We start from the raw sequence: 20,987 nt of genomic DNA, 5'->3' as shown, positions 1-20,987 counted from the left end.
TTTGCATTTCATTCTCTTCAATATTCTCATTTGGAATCTGGCTCTTTTACCTATTTTGGCATTTAAGCGTTTTACAGCATATTATAAATTTGCTTTCTGTCTGTACTCCTAACCTGTTTCTCAATTAAGTCTGGATGAAATTTAAAAAGAAGAGGATGTTTTTCAACACAAGTGTTTGTTATTATGTATCCTTGCGGATGAATTACAAATGTAACGCACGTCATTGAAGACCACCATGTTCCTTGTTTTGCATCAATCCTCATAGCATGCCTGGAACTGAATTACAAGGTATGAAAGGTTACGATTAGTTTCTTTCACTGTTGAGCAGTATCTTAGTCTACAATTACTGTGTTTTCTGACATTTGCATGCACCCCAAATAAGACAAACACTTTGGTTTTTTTGGAAGGTAGAATGTAGAAAAAAAGATTTTTTTTTTTTTTTTTTCCCTGGAGCCATGGCTGACCATGATATAGAATGTTCTCCTGAGAACATAAAGCATCCAGACAGTGCAGCATCCCAGGAGATAGGTTGGGTGAGGCAACAGGAACTTCCAGATGTGGTAGGACAACAACAAGGCTAAAGGCGCACTGGGCTGCCCTGGTAGGTGTGGTACCAGCAGGTCAAGGGAAGTGATTATTCCCCTCTGTTCAGCACTGGTGAGGCCACATCTCGAGTAATGTGCTCTATTTTGGGGGCCCCCACTACAGAAAGGATGTGGACAAATTGGAGAGTGTCCAGTGGAGGGCAACAAAAATTGGGAGTGGGCTGGGGCACATGAGGAAAGGCTGAGCGAACCGGGCTTATGTAGTCTAAAGAGGAGAAAATTGAGAGAGCGGATTTAATAGCAGCTTTCATCTGCCTACTGAAGGGGGTTTTGAAAGGGGATGGAGCCGGACGGTTTTCAGTTGTGACAGATGACAGAACAAGGAGCAATGGTCTCAAGTTGCAGTAAGGGAGGTTTAGGTTAGATATTGGGAAGAATTTTCTTGCTGGGAGGGTAGTAAAACACTGGAACAGGTTACCCAGAGAGGTGGTGGACTCTCCATCCTTGGAGGTTTAAGACCCAGCTAAACAAAGCCCTGGCTGGGGTGATCTAGTTGGAGATGGTCCTGCTTTAAGCAGGGGGTTGAACTAGATGTGACCTCCTGAGGTCCCCTCCAACCCTTATTTTTTTCAGATTCTGAGGCCACGTTCCAGACTCTTGCAAGGCCAGTAGTAAGACTTCTACTACTTGACCATAACATACTAGTTCTTGTGAATAATAGAGTGTTGTTTCCGTGCCACTAGACTTGTCAAGATACTGCAGCCTGCATGTGGCAGCTCATTCGTCTCAAGTCTACTCTGTGCTCTTTCAGGCACAAGCTGCGGTGCTCAGCCAAGAGCTGCTGCTCTAAGAGACTGCCCCTTCTTGCTGGACCAGAGGCAAACTGCAAGCATCTTGCAGCCGTTAGAGCACAGTGTCTGTATGCTTCTAGTCTAGCAAAGAGGCTTCCTCACTTAAAATACACGCCTTAAGTTTTGGGAGAAGTGTAATTCTAGAACATTCTCCTTTGCTAAATCCTTGTTTGGATGGTTAAATAATATCTATATTCTTCTCCAGACCAGTGGCCTGGAGAATGCAATGAGCATCATTAGCAGGATATTTCTCCTATATTTAAAATGACATGCATTTAAGAATTAAAGATGCCAGCATGCAAGCAGATATGCTGGCAGAGAGACTGTCTTGAACTTCCTGTTTTTTAAGACTAATAAAACACTTCTTTGCCCTAGAAACCTACCTGTCTGGGGTGCAAAACTACAAACAGTGTGGCAGCTACTAGACTGAGATTCACTCTAATGAGATTTGAGTTGTTATGGGCTGTTTGTATTGGACCCTGTATTTGGAAAGAATGTTCTCTTGTGGGAGGAATGAGTAAATTGCTACTTGTGGTCTTGTATGTTCTTTGAAGTAATAAGAGGAAAGTGGATCTCTCCATTAAAGGAAAGTTGTAAATACTGGGCTAGAGAAGACAAAAACAATTTGGCTTCTCTCTAACAATTCAAAACCTGTCCTGTATTCCTTAGGTGTATTTGTGTGCTTTGGACCAAGAATAAAGGCCAGAATCAAACAGACCAAAAAATCCTGTTTTGCCTTATTGTCTACTGCTTCATTTTATCATTTCTTTTTATATCATCATGTACTACTTTCTGTTTTAATTTTATGTAAAATAATAGACTGGATAATCTGTGTGTTTTAGTGAAACGCATGTTATTTTATTATGTATAATTCTATTTTTAATTTAATGTATTGTTTTGGCAAAAGCTATAAATAACTAATTTTGGGCTGGTTTTTTTTTGGGGGGGAGGGCACATGGTATTTAAGTAAATACAGCAAAATGTATCTCTTTATTGTGGGAAAAAGTATGTAGGTTAACAAGTGAGCTGGGAATTGCACAGTTGTTAAATCTAGATGTGATTAGTTTCACATTCAGTTTTGGCTCTTCGTTACGTATTCTGAATAGCTACTTGTGTTACCTCTGCAGTTGTGGCCACCTTGATCTGGAGTTGGTCAAAAGCAACTACTATAGCTTTTAATTGCTCACGGGGGTGTTTTATCTCTCTGTATAACTTTGTTGATGATTTTTAACTACATTGTCCAGAATGTCGCTTTTGTATTCATTTACAGTTTTCTTATAAAACAAGCTACTTATCTGTCTTGTCTATCCTAGCAGCTGGGGCATAATAGAACCTTTAAAGTTGCTAAAATGGCCTTTTGCAGCATGTTGGTTTCAAGAAGTATTTTTGAACCTCTTTGACTTATCTAACACAGTGAAGCCTATTGTGAGTTGTCATTTTTCCAGGAGATTCATAAAATGAGATGCATGAGCATAGCTTGGTGCCCTGGTATTCCTGGCATGTTTATTAAACACAAGTTTCTTAAGTGTACTCTCCTTAACTGTTATATGTTCTTAACCGTAATACATATTTAATATATTATTAGTCTTGATATTTAGCTTGTGGACGGATAAGTTGAATGCATCAGATATGAATTTCAGATTGAAAAAACAAAACCGTGCATTCTCTTAGGTATGGGTCATGCTTATTTTTGCCACGCTTCCTTAAGCTATGCAAAGCAAAATTCTGTCATCCTTAGATCAGAAAACAGCACATTTCTGATGGGATAGAAATCCAAAGGTTATAGTCTGGATTTTTATCTTAGAAGTACAGTGGTAGTTCTGTGACAGTATGCAGCGAAATAAACCTCAGATGTACACATTCAGAATGATTCACATTGCCAATCTACTGTTCCAAGCGCTTATTCTTTTCGTGTAGTAGTTAACAAAATGGATACAAATAGTGGTGTAGAACTGAGTGGTTGGAGGCCATGTATTGCTTTTTTCTAATTTTTACTATAAGTGAAGGGGAAATGTAGCTTCTAACTGCAAAGGTTTTTCTTCTAGGTTTTCTGTATTTTCTAGTTGTATAGTGGTTCTGTCTCCAGGTAGACAGGGTGGCAATATCAAACTAACAGCCTTTAATTTGGGACTTAATTCTGACTATGCGTGGATATTTGTCTAGAACAGAATATACCCAAGGCTGTGATCATGCTAATAAATATACTTCTGTTGTATTTAAGGGGGGGGGGGAAAGAGTACTTAAAATTATGTTTATATGTTGTCCTCCCCCCCCCGCCAGGTCTCGTTCAGCACTTGGACACTCAAGATCCCACTGGGGCCAAAGCTCTAGCTCTCATCCTGCAAGACCTCAAGAACAGCGAAACCGTAGTAGAGTTTCCACTGTCATACAACCACTGAGACAGAACGCAGCGGAAGTGGTGGACCTTACAGTTGATGAAGATGGTAAGTTACCGTGGTGATTTGTAACTAATGAAAGTGTTCAAGAACAAGATCATAAGTCAGAAGACAGAATTACATTTCATAGTAACAAATCAATATTTGGAAGATTTAACACAACCTTAAGCAAACTGATCTCATGGGTTTTTTTTGAAAATGTTCAAGTATCTTAACAATGCATTCTGCCTGATGCAAGATAAGCTATTCCAAATGTGTCATCCTTTGATTTCCACCCCCCCCCCCCCGAGTTTTTTGTAGGTCAATTTAAGTAGCCAGAAACTATAACTCCTGCTTTCACCTGTTTTATACATATCACTTGCAACAAGACTTGCTTTGTTTTTCTAGGAGGAAAATGAGTGTTGACTTGGTAGTAAAGAGTCATTTATAGTCTTGCTTCAGTGTTTGATAGAGAGAGAGAATTTTTCTAAAAAGTGTTAGAGAAACAGTGGTTTAAATAGTTTACTTTCTGGCTTTTTTCCTCATTTTGAGCTAGTAAAATGACAATAGGTTTATCTGCTAGAGTTCTAGCAGTGACTTTAGGATCCTGCCAGAAGTTTGGAGAAAAAGAAAAATTGTTCAAATCTAACTTTGTCACCAGTGATGTTCTTCCCTTTTGCAACCACCCTGATTATCTGGTGCTTCAGTGTACTGTTGTATCAATATTACAAGACTAGGTTTCCTTTCTTGGAGATGGCTTAAGCTGCATCAGCCTTTAAATAGGTATGGAAACACTGATTTAAATTAAGCAAGAAAGCAGGTTGACTACTTAAAATGAGAGCATATGTTTTTGTAGACTTGCTGCTCAGACTTCTTACTTAAAGATGGGAATACATTTATTCCTCTTGCAAATTATGGTATTTAGTTTCTCTTTCATAATAAACCTTGTTACAGCACATTTTTCCTCTGTTTTTTAGTTGACTGCTAGAGGAAGCAGGTTTTGAAAACTGTCCAAGAATCCCGTTTTCAGAACCATAGTTATTATAAACCTCGTTTCATAGACCAGATAATTTAACATTGCTGGGGAAGCTTCCAGATTTACAGAACTGATGTTTTTAATGTTATTTATTATAACTTTCACCTTTGCAAAGGTGTGCTGACCAAACTATTACAGATTTCTAATACTCCTAAGACTGCCTCTCTCACTTGATAAATCTGTTACTCCTGTGAACCACTGAAATTACAAATATGAGGTATGCTGAAGGGTTTATATTGATTCTAAGCTAGCAGCATAAGCATCTCCAGCTACTAGTTCTTCTGAAAGGATCACTATTGCCAAGTGAAGCAGAATTTTACCTCCATTTGGACCTTTTAGTCACTCACTTCTCCAGAAGTTAGTATATGAAAACCACAGCAGAGGCTATCAACATGGGTTAGTCTGTAGGAAGAGTGAAGAATTTTAATGTTGGGCAACATTCTAACAACAAATTTGCCTTTGGAGTTTACCAGGCTCATGAGGTTGAGGAGTGCATAATCAGGTCAGCTTGAGATTTTTGGAAGGCCCCTAGCAGACACTATACTTAAAATGTAATTAATAAGTTAAATATGTCTTATGTAGTAACCCAGCCACACATTAACATGTTAACAGATCACGTTTTAGGCTAGACATCAGGAGGCGCTACTTCACGGTCAGGGCGGCTAGGATCTGGAACCAACTTCCAGGAGAAGTGGTGCTGGCTTCTACCCTGGGGGTCTTTAAGAGGGGGCTGGATGAACACTTTGCTGTGGTCATTTGACCCCAGTACTCTTTCCTGCCATGGCAGGGGGTCGGACTCGGTGACCTACTCAGGTCCCTTCCGATCCTAGAAACTATGAAACACAGTTAGTGCAATAAAGCAAGGCATAAGCCATGAAGTTAATACACAAAATACATGTAATGGCTTTGTGCCTGGTTCCCATAGCACTTTAAATTGTATATGGTATCAGCTGACTGGGGCTCCCAGCCTCAGAGACTCATGAAACCCTTGGCTGAAGTGCCCCCTGAGGCTGCAAGCACTGATCAGCTGACTGCCACCCCCAGCATTAGGCATATTTCAGATTCAGGGTCTCTGACGTGCCCCTGAGGTGAGGAGCTATGATCACCTGCTGCTTCCAGCCTTGGGGGCACATCCCTGATCCCACATTCTCACCTCCTGTCATACATGGGTAGCACAGTAGGAAATGTGATGGTTGGGATTGCAAATCAGATTTTATAATTGAACATTTGTGAGGGATCAAAGTGCCCTATAGCCATCACTCGTGGAAAAAAGAACAAGAGATTTTTCCTAAACACTTTTCCCAGAACTTCTGCTTGTAAAGAAAACTCATACCAAGCAGCATCCACAGAATACTAAGTGCTAACAAATGTGTATACCAAACTTTAATCAATATATTTGAAAAGCTCATGAGTGTTGAGACTTTGAAAAATCCCACATACTCCTTCCTTAACAAAATGCTGATTTAATCATTAAATTTTAAAGAGAATTGTTAAACAGCAAATATTTTATCTCAAAATTATAACTTTATCATAATAAAAATACCAAATATCTCTTTTCTGACAACCCAACAGAGACTTAGTAAATAGGTCAGGTTGCTTCAGATGTTCTCCCATCTTCTTTCATTCTGATTCATAGAGACCTGTCATGAGACACTAAACAGTTATTAGGGAGAAAAATTCGAAACTCTAAAACAAGCCAGCCTTTGATCTTAAGTTAGACTTGAATTGTGTTAGTGTGCATCTCTTAGTCTTTTAATCCACTGCAGTTGCACAATGAAAAGTATGCTTTATCTATCCTGCCTGTTTTACTTTCTTCCCCAAAATAATCCAGTAAAAGGTGGTGTCTACTCTTCGTGTTTACTGTGCTAGACTGATGTATTTATTTTTAGCATAAATACAGTAACTAAGTTTCAGTGTTTATTTGCAAGCTGGAAATCAGGTTTATTTTGGTTTCTCTTTTTTAGTATGTCAAGTCAGGAATTACTGAATTCATGTAAAGAACATCTAAGATGTTTCCATGCATTTTGGAAAACCATGGGCACAGTTTGCCAAGTTTGCTGCTTTTTCATGTGCGTTAAATGTGTGCTGTGAGGTATAATTAATTATATATTGTTTGCTTAGGGATGTTTGACAAACAGTATTGTAAGCATGGGAGCCACTGTTTGCCTCAACTACCAGAATGATTTGATTTCTTTTCTGTTTATGTCTAACTATGGCCAAGTAAATAAAGCTTTGTGTGGTTTGTGAAATCATTTAATATTGACTCTTAAAGTGTGACTTGACTAAAAAGTAGGAGGATGCTGAATTTTAAACCTGTTCTTTAATTTGGAGTTTTTGTGCTTGTGGTGGAAACAGGATTTACTTTGACATTTTATGTCTCATTAGCTCCTTTGTTCAGTCTTTCTCAACATCTGGTAGAAATGGGTTCCAAACTGTCCTTCAGGATAACAAGTTATGAAAAACTGAATGTTTTGAACGAAGAGGCTCTGATATTGGTGATCATGATGATCTCTCTCATTCCTACACTTCTGCAGAGCCCACAGTTGTGCCAACAACCTCAGCTCGAGTGGAATCCCAGGTTGTGAGCTCGACGTCCAGTACCAGTTCCAATACCTCTACCTCAGAGCAGGCCTCTGATGCAGCTTCAGGTGTCTCCAACAGCCAGCCCTCTATGGTGTCAGAGGCTTCGACTACTCTTCCCAGTAGCAGCACTGCTGGAACTTCAACTGGAGGTACAGAATAAGAAAAGAGAGTTTTCAAAGTCTGGGCGCTAAGTTGCTTATTACTTGTGAGAATATGTTTAGATCTGAATTTACCTTATTTAAAGCTATTTGTGCCTTTTGTCTTTGTGCAGATCCTTTTTAAAATAAAATAGCAAGTGAGAATTTTCCAGAGTAATACCCTGATAGTGTCATGTTAATAACCTCGAGAGAGGATTTATGTCCCCCAATCAATGCACTAGAGAAGAGATCTTTCAAAATAGTTTACCAGATTAAAACAAGCCAAGGCTGTCTCCTGTCTGTAGCAAAATATGAGGTCCTTAGTGCTGCTTGGCTCTGCCTGGGGCTTATTCATAGATTGTAAGAGGCTGGAAGGGACCTCGGAAGATCATCGGGTCCAGCCCCCTGCACCAAGCAGGAGAGACAACTGGGCATGTTAACTTTGTTGGACTTTAACTGTGTCCCAGCAAGCAACCCAGTTCCACAGAGATAAGTGAGGCCCAAGCTCACTTGTGGCCCCCAGACTGCCTTTTACAGCTACATGGGTATTTTCAGAGAGGTAGGATCCAGGTAAGAAGCCCAAATACTTCCCTGGGAGTGAAGCCCCCTATTTCAATGTGAAGAGGTATTCAAGAAATGTATATCTTATGGCAAGCTGAGGCGTTCTAAGGATTTCTTGACTTTATCCCTGTGAAGGTAGTAGGGCAGTGTGGCACCTTGGAAATTATCTAGTTCAGAGAGGCAAGAGCCTTCATAGGCAACAACGTATCTTCATAGCCTCTGACAATGGACTGGCAGAAAGAAAGGGTTTATATAGAGGGGAAATAGACAGGAGGAGGGGACACTTGTAAGAGGTAAAGAGGGACAGGTTGTTGCCTATAGCTCATGCCTCTGAACAAGTTAGTTCAGGGGTGGGCAAAATGTGGCCCACGGGCCAGGTGTGGCCCACCAAGCCATTCTATCCAGCCCGTGGGGCCCCTAAACAATTAAAAAAAATTAATATTAATCTGCCCTCGGCTGCCTGTCATGTGGCCCTCAGTGGCTTGCCAAAACTCAATAAGTGGCCCTCCACCCAAAGTAATTGCCTGCTCCTGAGTTAGTTTCTGAGGTGCCATTGTCGTCTTCCTTCTGCCTTACTGCAGACTAACATGGTTAACTACCTTTCTGTCCTGAGGACTGCATTGTTGAATGATGATCTCTTCTCCCTAATAGGGGACTTGCATTTTCCATCACCTCCTCTTCTCATGACATGTGGCTTATAAAGGTGGAAGGTCTGATGTGTGCCTGCTCCTTTCTCTAGCTAAACAAAGACTCATTCAGCAGGGCCCAGGTGTAGCAGAGCTCTCCTTCTGTAGACCCCCAATAGGGTGCCCTTGTAGATGGCACAAATTTGGGGCTTTGCCTCTGTTTGTTTGCTTCACCATACTGAATAGTGATGGGGGTCAAAATTGCGTAAAAAAAACTAGAAAAATGCTCAGGTGGAAAGAGTTAGTAAAGCAAGTAAGGATCTATCTTGGAATAAGCATTAAAAAAGGGGTAAGGTTAATGAATTCATTAGCTTTTAGTGCTGGAGGCAAAAGACCTAATAGCTTTTGGCAGACATGCTTACTCTCCAGTCTCCAGGTTTTAAGTCAGAACTGTCCCCAGTTATAAGTACACCCAGTTCAGGAGCCCACTAAATTTATGAAATATAAGCAAACAGGAGGGTAGGTACCACCATTAGTAGTAGCTTAAGGAAAATTCATTACCTGAAGGAAATCTGTAGATTCATAGGGTATAATGTCATCAAGGACCAATCTGGTTTGACTTCCTTTAAAATACAAACTCTTATATTTCACCTTGTTGAGCACAGTAACATTTTTGGTTAAAACACAGCTTCCTGGAGCACAACATTAGGTAGCACATAACAACTTGAAGCTCTTGGGGGGCAGGGAATGCTTTCTGTTTTCAGTACCTGTATGTTGCTTCTTCCATTCTAATCGTAACCGAGCAGCTAACAACATTCCTGTAAAGTGGAGGATGTACTGTCAATCCCAGTTTTATAGTTAGGGAACTGAAGCAAAGGCTAGCATTTTAATCAAGGTTTCCAAATAATCTGGAGACAAAACAAGGAAATGCTGTGGGGTCTCCTGAGTTTCAGGCTAGCTCTTTCCTCTTCCTTTGTATAGTATCTCATGTTCTGGTTTGTGAAGTAATATTCCAGTCAGTCCAGTTCCTCTGACCATGCATATGAGAAGATCTAACTGAATAGTTAACTTCAGAGTGTTCATTATTCACAATGTAAACTATTTTAATAGCCTTTTAAAATATTTAGTAAGCGTTACTTGTTCATGGGATGTTTTCCTTGCTCTGGATAGGTAATTAATTGTTGTTTTATGGGTCCATATTTGATTAAATGGAAATATTACCCTTTCAGCCACCATGTACAGATGCAATTTCTGTTTCATCGACTTTTTGTTTTCAACAACACTAAACTTGTTTAATTTCTTTCTTTAAGATGATGTAAGGAGAACTGCATCTAGCACTACACTGGAAACTGGCCCTCCTGCTATGCCAAGGTTACCATCATGCTGTCCACAACATTCTCCATGTGGAGGATCTTCACAGAATCATCATGCATTAGGACACCCTCACACAAGTTGTTTTCAGCAGCATGGCCACCACTTTCAGCACCATCACCACCACCACCATAATCCTCACCCAACTGTCCCACTGTCTCCTTCATTCAGTGACACCAGCTGCCCTGTTGAAAGGCCTCCTCCAGTGCCAGCGCCTTGTGGAGCAAGCAGTAGTTCTGGTGCCAGCTACCATGACCAGGCACGTTCAGTTTTTGTGATTGTTTTCACTTTGTTTTTAAGTGACATTTAAATGTATTATATAATTGAGTAAGATGCTGCTTTGGGAGTTCATTTCTCATTGCCTTTAGAGAGCATTAGAAAAGGCACTTATGATTAAAAAAAAAATATATATATATATATATATATATATATAAAAAGCGTAAGTTCTGTTGAAAAATTTGAAAAGCAAACAAAATACCTTGTGTGTTAACTGTTGTCACTTTGTTATTTGGATCCCTGTCGTTGGCTTATTTTTTCCTGTTTTATTTAAAAAAAAAAAAAAAAGAGAGAGAGAGAAAAAATCACTATGGCTCCAAATACACTCCAGAGTCTTTATACCTTAGTGCATCCAGAATTTTCTAGCAGTTTTCACCAATATGACCTGTGACCCCACGAGGTTACAGTGCATCAGTAGATAATTCAGCCATTACAGACTCAAAAAATTGATTTAAAAAAATACTACTTGGTAATATGGGCTTCAGTACTTCATTTTACATTAATTTTAAAATATTTTAAAGCTTAAAGTTCCTTTTTAGCAATGACTCATTTGTACATTTAAAACTGCTGTTTTATACTGTAGTGACTGTACATTTAGAACCTATGATGATTTATTACTATTAGGCATGTACATCAGGCACAGCTCAGCAAAGTACTAGAGCACCTGTCTCTATCTTGGCAAATGTGCAGTGTAACTTCCTTTGGGCATCAAATTAAAATTAGTACTTAGTAAGCCAGTCAAGGTACAATAGAACATACTGAAATTAAACTGGGGAACTCAAAGAAGAATGTGAACATCCTTATCCAATTCACCCTCCTTAATGGGGGCCAGTACATTTTATGAAATGTAAATAATCATATCCAAAGAACTTTAAAGTAGGGCTGCAAGAATGTTATCACTTAAGTATTTATTTTGCAAAACGTTGCTTTTGCTGTAACGCTTAAAGGGGGATGGGGGGAGGGCTTGTTTTAAAATATATGAAGAACTGCTTGAAAACAAGGCAGGCTTTTTTTGTTTTGTTTTTTGTACAGCAGGCTCTGCCAGTGGACTTAAGCAACAATGGTATAAGAAGTCATGGAAGTGGTGCTTTCCATGGAGCATCAGCATTTGACCCATGCTGTCCTGGTTCTTCATCCCGAACTGCAATCTATGGGCATCAGGCTAGTGCTGGCCCAAGCCAGCCAATAACAATAGATGGATATGGATCAAGCATGGTTGCACAACCCCAGCCCCAGCCTCCTCCACAGGCTTCACTCTCATCCTGTCGACACTATATGCATTCTCCTTGTAAGTACAGCATTTTATTTAAAAAATAGAACTTTGTGAAATATGGGGAAGTAAAACATGGCAGCATTGGTTGTTTTAAGGTTTTACCATCCACTTTGATTTTTAGCTTCAGAAATAGTATTCTTGCATTCTACACTATGGACTGTTTTAGGCTTAGTAAACTGTCCGAGTCCTTCTAAAAATCTTTCCAGCACAGAAAAATTGAAAGGGGGGAAGTATCCAGTCTCTCTTGCTTTGTGCATTATCTAGGGTAGTACTTTTTTTGTTTGTTTATGAATTAATTCACTGCCTTTTCAGATACCAGCTTTATTTATAAATTGTTGTGGGTTGAGCTTGAAATAGTGAAAAGTTCCTTTTGTTGCTATTTTGTTGAGTGGCAATCCTTTCTTTTGTTATTTTAAAATCTTTTAAACTTGTATACGGTGATGTGGAAAACCATTTGTATTTGAGATATTAAGAACTAAATATTTGGTTATGCAAAGTGACGCATAGAGCATCATTTTATTTTGGCTTACTGTTCATTGGAATCCTGACACATTAATTCTAAATTATACTAAAGTCATATCAAGAGCTTTGACACACTTGCTTCTCTCTCTTGCTATTTTAATTGTTCACTTTCTGATACAGTGAATATTGGATGCTACTTTCTCTTGCTGTCTATCTCAGCTTGTGTTAAGAGATTGGTGGCCCTTATGCACTCAGTTCCTGCTAAGGATGTGGTTTTCTCCATTATTGACTGATTGATTTGGTATGATATCTTTTACCTTGGTCCTAGTGTTGCAACAAGCTCCACTTGGGCAGGCTTAGATGTGGGTTACCATACCACACCTTCTCTAAACATGCAGGATCTACCTGTATGGCAGTTGCTGCAGCATTTGAACATCTGGGCCTTTTCTTAGCTACCACTTTGCTTCTCACAAAATTTCATTTTAAAATAATGGGTTTCTTTTGAAGATATTATACATAATTAAGTCCTCCTTGTAAGGACTGTGGTGTCTGAAGGGCAACATAATTAGCATTTACATGTCAGTTGAGGTTGCCAGAGGACTTCCTTTCCTATAACACTGGTAACTATTACACTTTGAGAGCAGCAGGTAAAGCAAACTTGTTAAGAGATGTTAGCTTTGGGGGTTTTTTGTTTTTGTTTTAAGTGATGATTACAGCTAAGAACTAGCACTGCATGGTGTTGTTTATGCATTAGTGCACATGCACACAACAAAATTCCTTCTCTCCCATTCCTATTTATATTGTGAGTATTATGGATGATTTAAGAAGAAAAGGCTTGCATCATCCCACTAGTCCTGATGTGGTATATTTGGATTTCTTCCAGACATTTCCTTTTCTTACCATATTAGCGAGTACTTTTTTTGGGTATTTTGTGATTTCCCCTCCCCCCCCCCCTTTCCTTTGTAATGGATGCCCATTGGCTTTTGTGGTCTTCCAACTCCACTAGGCAAATCCTATGAAATTTGACTTTCTGGTTTTGATCTTGTTCCTTTAGGTTGATAGGGCACTTTGTCATTTCTATCACTTCGGTGAATTTGAGACAGCATTCATTGTTAATTCTGGCATTAACTATGCAATAATAATGGTCAAAAGCTAACTATTCCTATAATGATAATGTTATTATAAGAGTGAGGATGTAGCTGTGATAAGATAAATGATAAAGAAATTTTACGTAATATAGTTGAGTGTAATACAACAATGATGTGAAACCATTTTAGTTTCTTATACACTTACTCAATAAATTTATGTAATAGATTGAAAATGGTCAATGTTTTTATTCCAGATGCTTCTTTGACCAGACCTCTTCATCATCAAGCTTCCGCATGTCCTCACTCTCATGGAAACCCACCTCCTCAACCCCAACCACCACCTCAAGTGGATTATGTTATTCCACATCCAGTGCATCCTTTCCATCCTTCAATTTCCACTCATGCATCTTCTCATCCTGTACCACCACCTCCACCAACTCACCCTTTAGCAAATGCAGCTGCTCCAATTCCACAACATCTTCCAGCTACACACCAGCCTATTTCCCATCACATCCCTGCAACAGCACCTTCAGCACAGAGGCTGCATCCTCATGAAATGATCCAGAGGATGGAAGTCCAGAGAAGAAGAATGATGCAGCATCCAACGTATGTCATAAATGTCCTGAAACAGTAACTAAACGCTTAATTCATTCCCCTCAGGTTTGTAAAAAGCTGCATGTGACTCTCGGTTGTTATTGCATGGCTAGATGACCATCAGAATGAAACCCTGGTAAGAAGGGAACCTCTTTTGCATACCACAGCTGCTGACTGAGTGTTAGGGTTGAACCTGTCCCCTTACCTCTCAAAGTTCCCTCTCCAGATAAGGTCACTGGTACACTGAAAGGAACATTATTGCTTTTGTTGCCCATGCTTTATCTGTCCTGAGAATACATGGGGTTTGTTTTTCAGGTCAAGCAATTCTGAATGTTACTGTCATTATTATGAATGCTTAATGTTAGTTTTCCAATATACTACTATAATTAGAACTATCACTCATTGCTGCTGTTAGCTAGATTTAACTCACTCTGGCCAGCTTCCCAGCACATCCTTAAACTTGTTTCCACTGTAGAAATTGGCAAGGTTCTCTTTATACATTGACACTTAAAAAAACCAAATTAACAGCTTACTACCAGAAGTGATTTATATGGTCAGATTTATAGAAGAAATTTAGATACGTTATTTAAATAACTTAATTTCAAGGTACATTAAAACAAATGGTAGGAGTAGGAATTATTTGACTGTTTCCACAGGAAGGAGCTGGACAGTGTTGTAGTTGGATTATCTTTGAAAACTTGTGATTGGGAGAGGTCTCAGATATAGGAAAAAGGCAAATGTAGTGTCCATCTTTAAGAAAAGGAAGAAAGAGGATCTAGATACTATCCTGAGGTACCTTCCAAACCTAATTTTTTATGATTCTGTGAATATGTATCCAGGTCTACAGTTATTCTGGATCCACATTAATCATTTTAAGAAATTGCCCTAAGGCTGTGGACAGATAAGTTACAGATTTAAAATGGAGGAGGGACTTTCTGCTCACATGCATATATCATCTGATCAGCTGCAAGTGTTCTATGTATGTTTCTATCCCACAGTAAATAGAAGGTAAAACAGGAAAGGTTACCTTAAAATTAGAGCTGCTAAATTACCTTGTTTCACCTATCATTTGCAGAGGAGAGTGGGTATGTAAAACAGTTACAACAGATCAATTTGAAACATGACACATCCCAGTCCTCTAAATAGGTGTAATTGTTAGCTTTGTTCATATCCTTAGTATTTTCTTTAAAAATTTCAATAAAGTATCATAAGAGAACATGTCACCAAAGCTAATGTTTTAATGTTAAACTAAACTAAAAATAAATGCAGTTACCAAACAAATATCAAACCTAAGTCAAATGAGTCATTTAATGTCAACAGTAGTTTAGAATTAAAGCCAAATATAAATTAATCAACAATTTATTTTTTAAAGATAACTGTTACAAATTCTAAAAAGTATTTTGAGAAGGTGGCTGGTTGGTTGTGAACCCCCACTAAAGAATTCTTATAAATTCTAATCAAATCTGATTTTGAGCAGTTAAAGTTAATGCCAAAGCCAAATTGTCTAATGCCTTGAACCACAGCTTTTGATTTAAATAAGTTAGTTATCTCAAATGTGTCAGGGGTAACATTTTTCCTTCCCCTCCCAAACTCATTACAATACATAGCCATGTCTTCTAGATGATTATATAATTGTAGACTGAAGATTTTTACTCAGTACATCATGCTGGCAGTGAGTGTTTTCCAGTTCACAAATTAGGCATGAAAAATGATTCCTAATTAATACCTAGTTTTTTGAATGACCATTGTCTGGATTTCAGATATCAGATCAGTCCAAAATGGTTTATATATGACAAAATGTTTTTGTTAATGGGTGGATAATCTCAATATGAGTAAAATAGATCTTCTGTGTTTCTTACTTGGTGTTCTTCTGTTATCTTAGACGTGCACATGAACGGCCTCCTCCACATCCACACCGAATGCATCCCAATTATGGTCATGGCCACCATATTCATGTGCCTCAGACTATGTCCTCCCATCCCCGACAAGCTCCAGAGAGGTCTGCATGGTTAGTACTTTAATTACTCTGGTGTGTCCTATGGTGTCTTTAGGTGCTAATTTATTGGTATATATCTTATGTTCGTTGTGAGAATGATATCACTCATGCTATCTGTGTCTTAGTTTAATAAACTATGTAGAGGAGAAAATGCTTAAACATAAGAGATCTCTTTAATGCCACTTTTAAAACTCACTACTTCAACATTATTTGCATCTATTTTATAAATCATTGCAAGTTTCTGCCACTACTTTAAAAGTGTGCATGTGTGATTGAATTAATTTGGTTCCAGCTATTGCAATGAATTCTGAACCTGAATGTTGCTGCAAAAGTATTTTTTACAAAGAACATTTTTCAAGTTAAAGGTGCAGACCTTATTTAAGCTATTAGTTACTGTAGGTTCAATCTGGTGTATGTATGAACTTTTTTATTATTATTTCAAAGACATTTGCATCTGATATGGTTCTTTACTTGGATCTTTACTCCTAGGACCTTATGGTATCAAAAGTGCTGGAAAGTTCTGGAAATATAGAAAATGGGTTTGAGCCACTAAAAAAAAAAAAAAAATCTGTTGCTGAAATGATTAACAATAAACTGCAGAGCCATTGTTTTGAGGAAATATAACATCCTAAATTATTAATAGAGTTGATGTGCCTAACACATGATTCCTGTGATGACAGTTACTTCTACGTATTTGTTAATTTATTTTTGCTGATTTAAAAAAAAAAAGTTTTAAGCCAGCTACTTAGCGATAAATGCAGTCTGGGAAATGGTGATGTTAGTAAGAACTGGTTTAATGGAAAAGACTTAATTAGTCTATGTTGGGCATGCCTACATGTGCATTGAGGCACGCCTAAATTTTAATGCACATTTAATGCGCATTAAAACAATTTTAAGTTCACATCTACATGCGCACACATTAAAGTACATTAATGTGGTGCATGCAGGCTGACATGAGACTAAACTTAGTCCCAAGTCAGTCCATACACAGTATTAATGCGCCTTAACGCATCTGAACTTGTGTTAATGATCTTTAGCTATTTGTGCCTAAATTTGATACCTGCTTTTGCAGGTATCAAATATAGGCATGAATAGCCTAAAATTGCCATTTTTAAGGCACGTTAAGGGCATGCACGCATAGACACTAGAGGTGCACTGATAAAGATTTTCTTGACCGATATCGATGGCTGATTTATTTACTAGCTATATCAGCCAACGCCGATCTGATAGCCGATTTACACAATACAGCCCAGCAGCTTGGAGAGAGCAGCCTCCTGCTGGTAAGTCTGTGGGGGGGGGAGAGAAGGGGTATGAGGGACGGCCGATCGAGATCCCCATGATGAGGGAGGGAGTGGGGCAGGGGCTACCTAACCAGGGTGGTGAATGTGACTTCCCCCCCTTCCCCCATGCCCCCCCAATGAGCTGCCTGTAGCTCTGTCCCACTCCTGGGGTCACATTCACCGCCCTGGCTGGGCAGCGTCTGCCCCGTTTGTCCCTTCCCCTTCACAGACCTATATGCTGGACACTGCTCTCCAAGCTGCCGGGCTGCATTCCTGGCTGTGCGCATGCATGTGGCATTTATTGGTGACAGTATTGGCTACACCAGCCAAGAAAAGCTGATTGCCAATAACATTAATTTTCTTTTTATTGGTGCTGATCTGATATACGACTTATATATTGGTGTACCTCTAGTAGACTCGCACCCTTAATGCACCTTAAATTGGGCTAAATAAAGCACCTTAAATTGTCATGTGTAGATGCCCCTCTTGTGTCTTAATTTTTCTGAGCATCTAATTCCCAGAGCATTGGAGTTGTGTCTGGGGGCAAGAAGTGACTGTTTTAAAATGTTACATTTTGCTTCTGTGACAGGGAACTAGGAATTGAAGCTGGAGTGACTGCAGCCACTTACCCACCAGGCCCATTGCACCCTCATTTGGCCCATTACCATGCACCTCCTCGACTTCATCACTTACAAATAGGGGCTCTTCCTTTAATGGTAAGATCATTTATGGTAGTTATGTACTACCTGCATGTCTTAAAGCATATCTCCTCCTTCATGCAAGGTGTGTCGCTTTTAAATTGGATTGGTAGGAACTATTGGGAAAGTTACTTATTGGACTGAACAAATGAAGAAAGATTTACTTTATTGATTCTGTTTATGATGCTTCATGGAAAGCTAGAACAAATAAAATAAGTTTAGGACACTAACATTTCAACTTCAGCCTTGTAAAATGGAAGACATCTGAATGAAATTGCCTCTTGCATAATAATGCATTGACCCTCTGCATCTGATTTTTAAAAGTTCAGGTCCTGCTGTAACCAGCTTCAGAGTAGTAATGTTTTAACTTACCAAACAGTATGCAAGAAATTAGTATTGATGTTTATTCTAGATTTCACCTTACAGCACAGTAGGAGTTTATATACATGTAATTGTTTCAAGATAACATTGAATGTCAAATGAAGCAGTTCTTTATAATGAACATCTTTTAAAATGGAGGTTAAGTACATAATTTATGTTCAAGGGCACAGGGAAGCCAAAATATTGGTGATGGAACATACTTTCCCTTGTTTTGCTAAATTACGAATTTATCCTATGTGAAGAGTTTCAGGGAAATTAACCCAAATCAACTAACAGCATGACTTTAAAGTGGTTTGATTAAACTGCACTAAATCTCCAAGTGGAAACTCTTATTCTGAATTAAAATGGCCTTAATCCAGTTTCATTTAATATGTTTTGGAAATGAATTTAACTAAACCAAAGCAAACCTCCATACATGATTTTTAAGGATATTGTCTGAGCCACACAGGTGTGATAAATTAGTCTGAATTGAGTGTCTGTGTGTAGACAAGCCCTAGAATAGCTATTACCATACAGATTCTAATTTTTACTATATAAAGTGTGTCTTCTCTACCATGTACAAAAATAAAGGCTAGGGGCAAGTTATAAACCTGCAGCCTCTTGGATCAATGGTTTTGCACTTTTTATAATTTGTTTGTACATTGCTTTACTCTTTGCTAGTTAGCTAACATGGCAAAACATCGCCCAGTACCTTAAAGACATTTAAGTTTCTATTGCATTGTTGTACAGTTAGCACACCTTGCTGCAAACCTGTGCCTTGGAAATATTTGAAAATAAAGGATGACTGACTTTATGATTAGAGGAATTGCATCTTTGGAGCGGTCTCTCTGTATTTCTGTATTTTAGTATAGTTAAATAGCTTCTGGTCACTGTCAATTTGTGTGTTATGTTTTCATTTTTGTGTTGCACAAACCATCTGTGCAAATCCTAATTCTCTGTGTACTTACTAAATTAGGTCAGTTCTTCTTTGATAAGACAAAACTGGGTTTTTAATCTCACTCTCTTCCCCCCTTTTTATATTGGTACAGTATATAGGAAATAAACATTAATTATGAGTTGCTTTTAATACAGTTTCTTAATGCAAAGGACCACTGTAATAGTCCAGCAAATTATATTAGCATCAGAAAGGAGTGAAATTCAGCTTCTTTGCATAGTTTTGTAATAAAGTTGAAACAAAGATTACAAGTCTGTGTGGTGCAACGTTTTTCAGACCTTGGAAGTCTTTCATCCCAAATCTTCAGAATTCAGATTGCTCTAGATTTTCATCACTTGGGGAGTGTTGGACATTTTACCAGATGTCATAAACTTGCTATGTACCTATTTTCACATGCATGTGAGATTTCACTGATCTGTGGCTTCAGCTAAAACGTCATTTTAGGGAGTGCATTGGACTCTCTTATAGGCTATTATGTTAACAACAGAGTAGGGGGAACTGTATACATTTTAGATTCTGGCTTCCACTCCATAGGTTTATAATAGGAATCTTTTGTGTCTGAAGGTCAGGGGTAAGACTTTCTCCATTCATGCTTCATTGTGTAGGGACAATTAAATGGAAAAGCTGTGGTTAATCCTAGGAAGGCTTTTTTGTTTTGTTTTTGATTTTTTTTTTATTTAATCCTGGTCAGGTAATTTTATAGATTAAGGAGAAATTGTGCATTATGAGGGAGACTTTACATACAAAGCAATTAGCATGCCTTGAAGCGCAGTTATGTTCTTCCCGTTACCTTGTGATTGTTAAGGAGGGAAAGCAGCACTTGTATCATTATGCCCTGGTATCTTCGGGGTCAACTGAGTCTTTCTCTGGCAGAAGACCAGTGGTTATAGTTAAGATTGTGAAATGAGCATGTAAAATTAATTCAGATCTCTTAAAAATGTGAAAAGAGAAGCACTGGTAAGCATGCCTTGAGTTCAGTGTCTATTGTGTAAGCATGTTCTTAAGAATTTTATGACATGGTTGTCATGAATGTAAAATTTCCTTTACTACTGTGTCCGCCATTAAACTTCAGTCACTTACAACTGTTTCATTTATGTAAGAAGATAGCTCCTTCCCTTCCTACACTGGCTGAATTATGTGCCGGAAGAGCTGCTAAGATTACTGCTTTCATTTGATTTGATTTTATTCTACAATCCCAAGGAGACTTCAGGAATCGTTTGGGGTTATAAGCTATCATACTTCACAGTGCATGGTCGACCCCAGTTTCCTGGTGCAAAAAGTTAGGATTTTCATAGGCACGGTTTATAAATCAGGGCTGGGCTTAGCGCTTGGCTGGCACAGTCCCATTCTGTGGGTGGTGCTGCCTGGGCTGCACCAGCCAAATGCTGAGCCCAGCCCTGTCCCCTGTGAGTGGCGCTCGACAGTGTTGCTCGCAGCAGACAGGGCCAGGCTTGGTGCTCAGCTGGCACAGTCCCATACCCTGTGAGCCCAGCACCACTCTCAGAGGATGGAACCGATTGCTGAGTCTGTCCCTGTCTCCATCCCCTGTGAGTGGTGCGTCTGCAGCCAAGTGCAGAGCCCTGTTGAGCGGTGCCAGGTGCACCAGCCTCCTGGTGCAGATGAAATCATCAAATTTCACTGTTTCCAACTTTTTTTTTTTTAGAGATGGCTCTGCTAAACAAAAGACAATTCCTAAATTACTCATATCTTGGACCCATTTCTTTTGTAGACGTGATGGTGAATGAGAAGCAGCACTTAACTGATTTGATTTCCTCTTGAATACACAGCAAAGGCCAGATCCTGTTCAACTTCCTGGGGTTCTCCAGTCCTATTCCATTCTGTTTGCATTTCTGAGAATCATTACTTCTTGTAACATGTTCATCTTAGCCTTAAGACTTAACTCCCAAGAAATGAGGAAAA

General features: G+C 38.9%; 1 protein-coding gene across 5 annotated transcripts in view; it reads left to right on the top strand.

The window, feature by feature from the left end:
* RNF111 (ring finger protein 111) overlaps nt 1-20,987 on the top strand; it is an 82,619-nt gene that overhangs the window by 47,902 nt on the left and 13,730 nt on the right. For 3 of the 5 annotated variants that reach the window (XM_019533473.1, XM_019533471.1, XM_019533468.1), the window contains exons 4-10: nt 3,677-3,840; nt 7,342-7,539; nt 10,025-10,344; nt 11,394-11,649; nt 13,439-13,790; nt 15,661-15,786; nt 17,644-17,770. In XM_019533473.1, the coding sequence (XP_019389018.1) occupies nt 3,677-3,840; nt 7,342-7,539; nt 10,025-10,344; nt 11,394-11,649; nt 13,439-13,790; nt 15,661-15,786; nt 17,644-17,770 (1,543 nt within the window). The remainder of the gene's footprint in view (nt 1-3,676; nt 3,841-7,341; nt 7,540-10,024; nt 10,345-11,393; nt 11,650-13,438; nt 13,791-15,660; nt 15,787-17,643; nt 17,771-20,987) is intronic. The other 2 variants (XM_019533472.1, XM_019533469.1) reach the window with 1 other exon arrangement.

Source organism: Crocodylus porosus, unplaced genomic scaffold (assembly GCF_001723895.1).
Source record: "Crocodylus porosus isolate Cpor-Errol unplaced genomic scaffold, CroPor_comp1, whole genome shotgun sequence".
NCBI classification, from domain to species: Eukaryota; Metazoa; Chordata; order Crocodylia; family Crocodylidae; genus Crocodylus; species Crocodylus porosus.
Note: the sequence above shows the minus strand (reverse complement) of the source record. Positions and strands in the feature narration are given on the sequence as shown.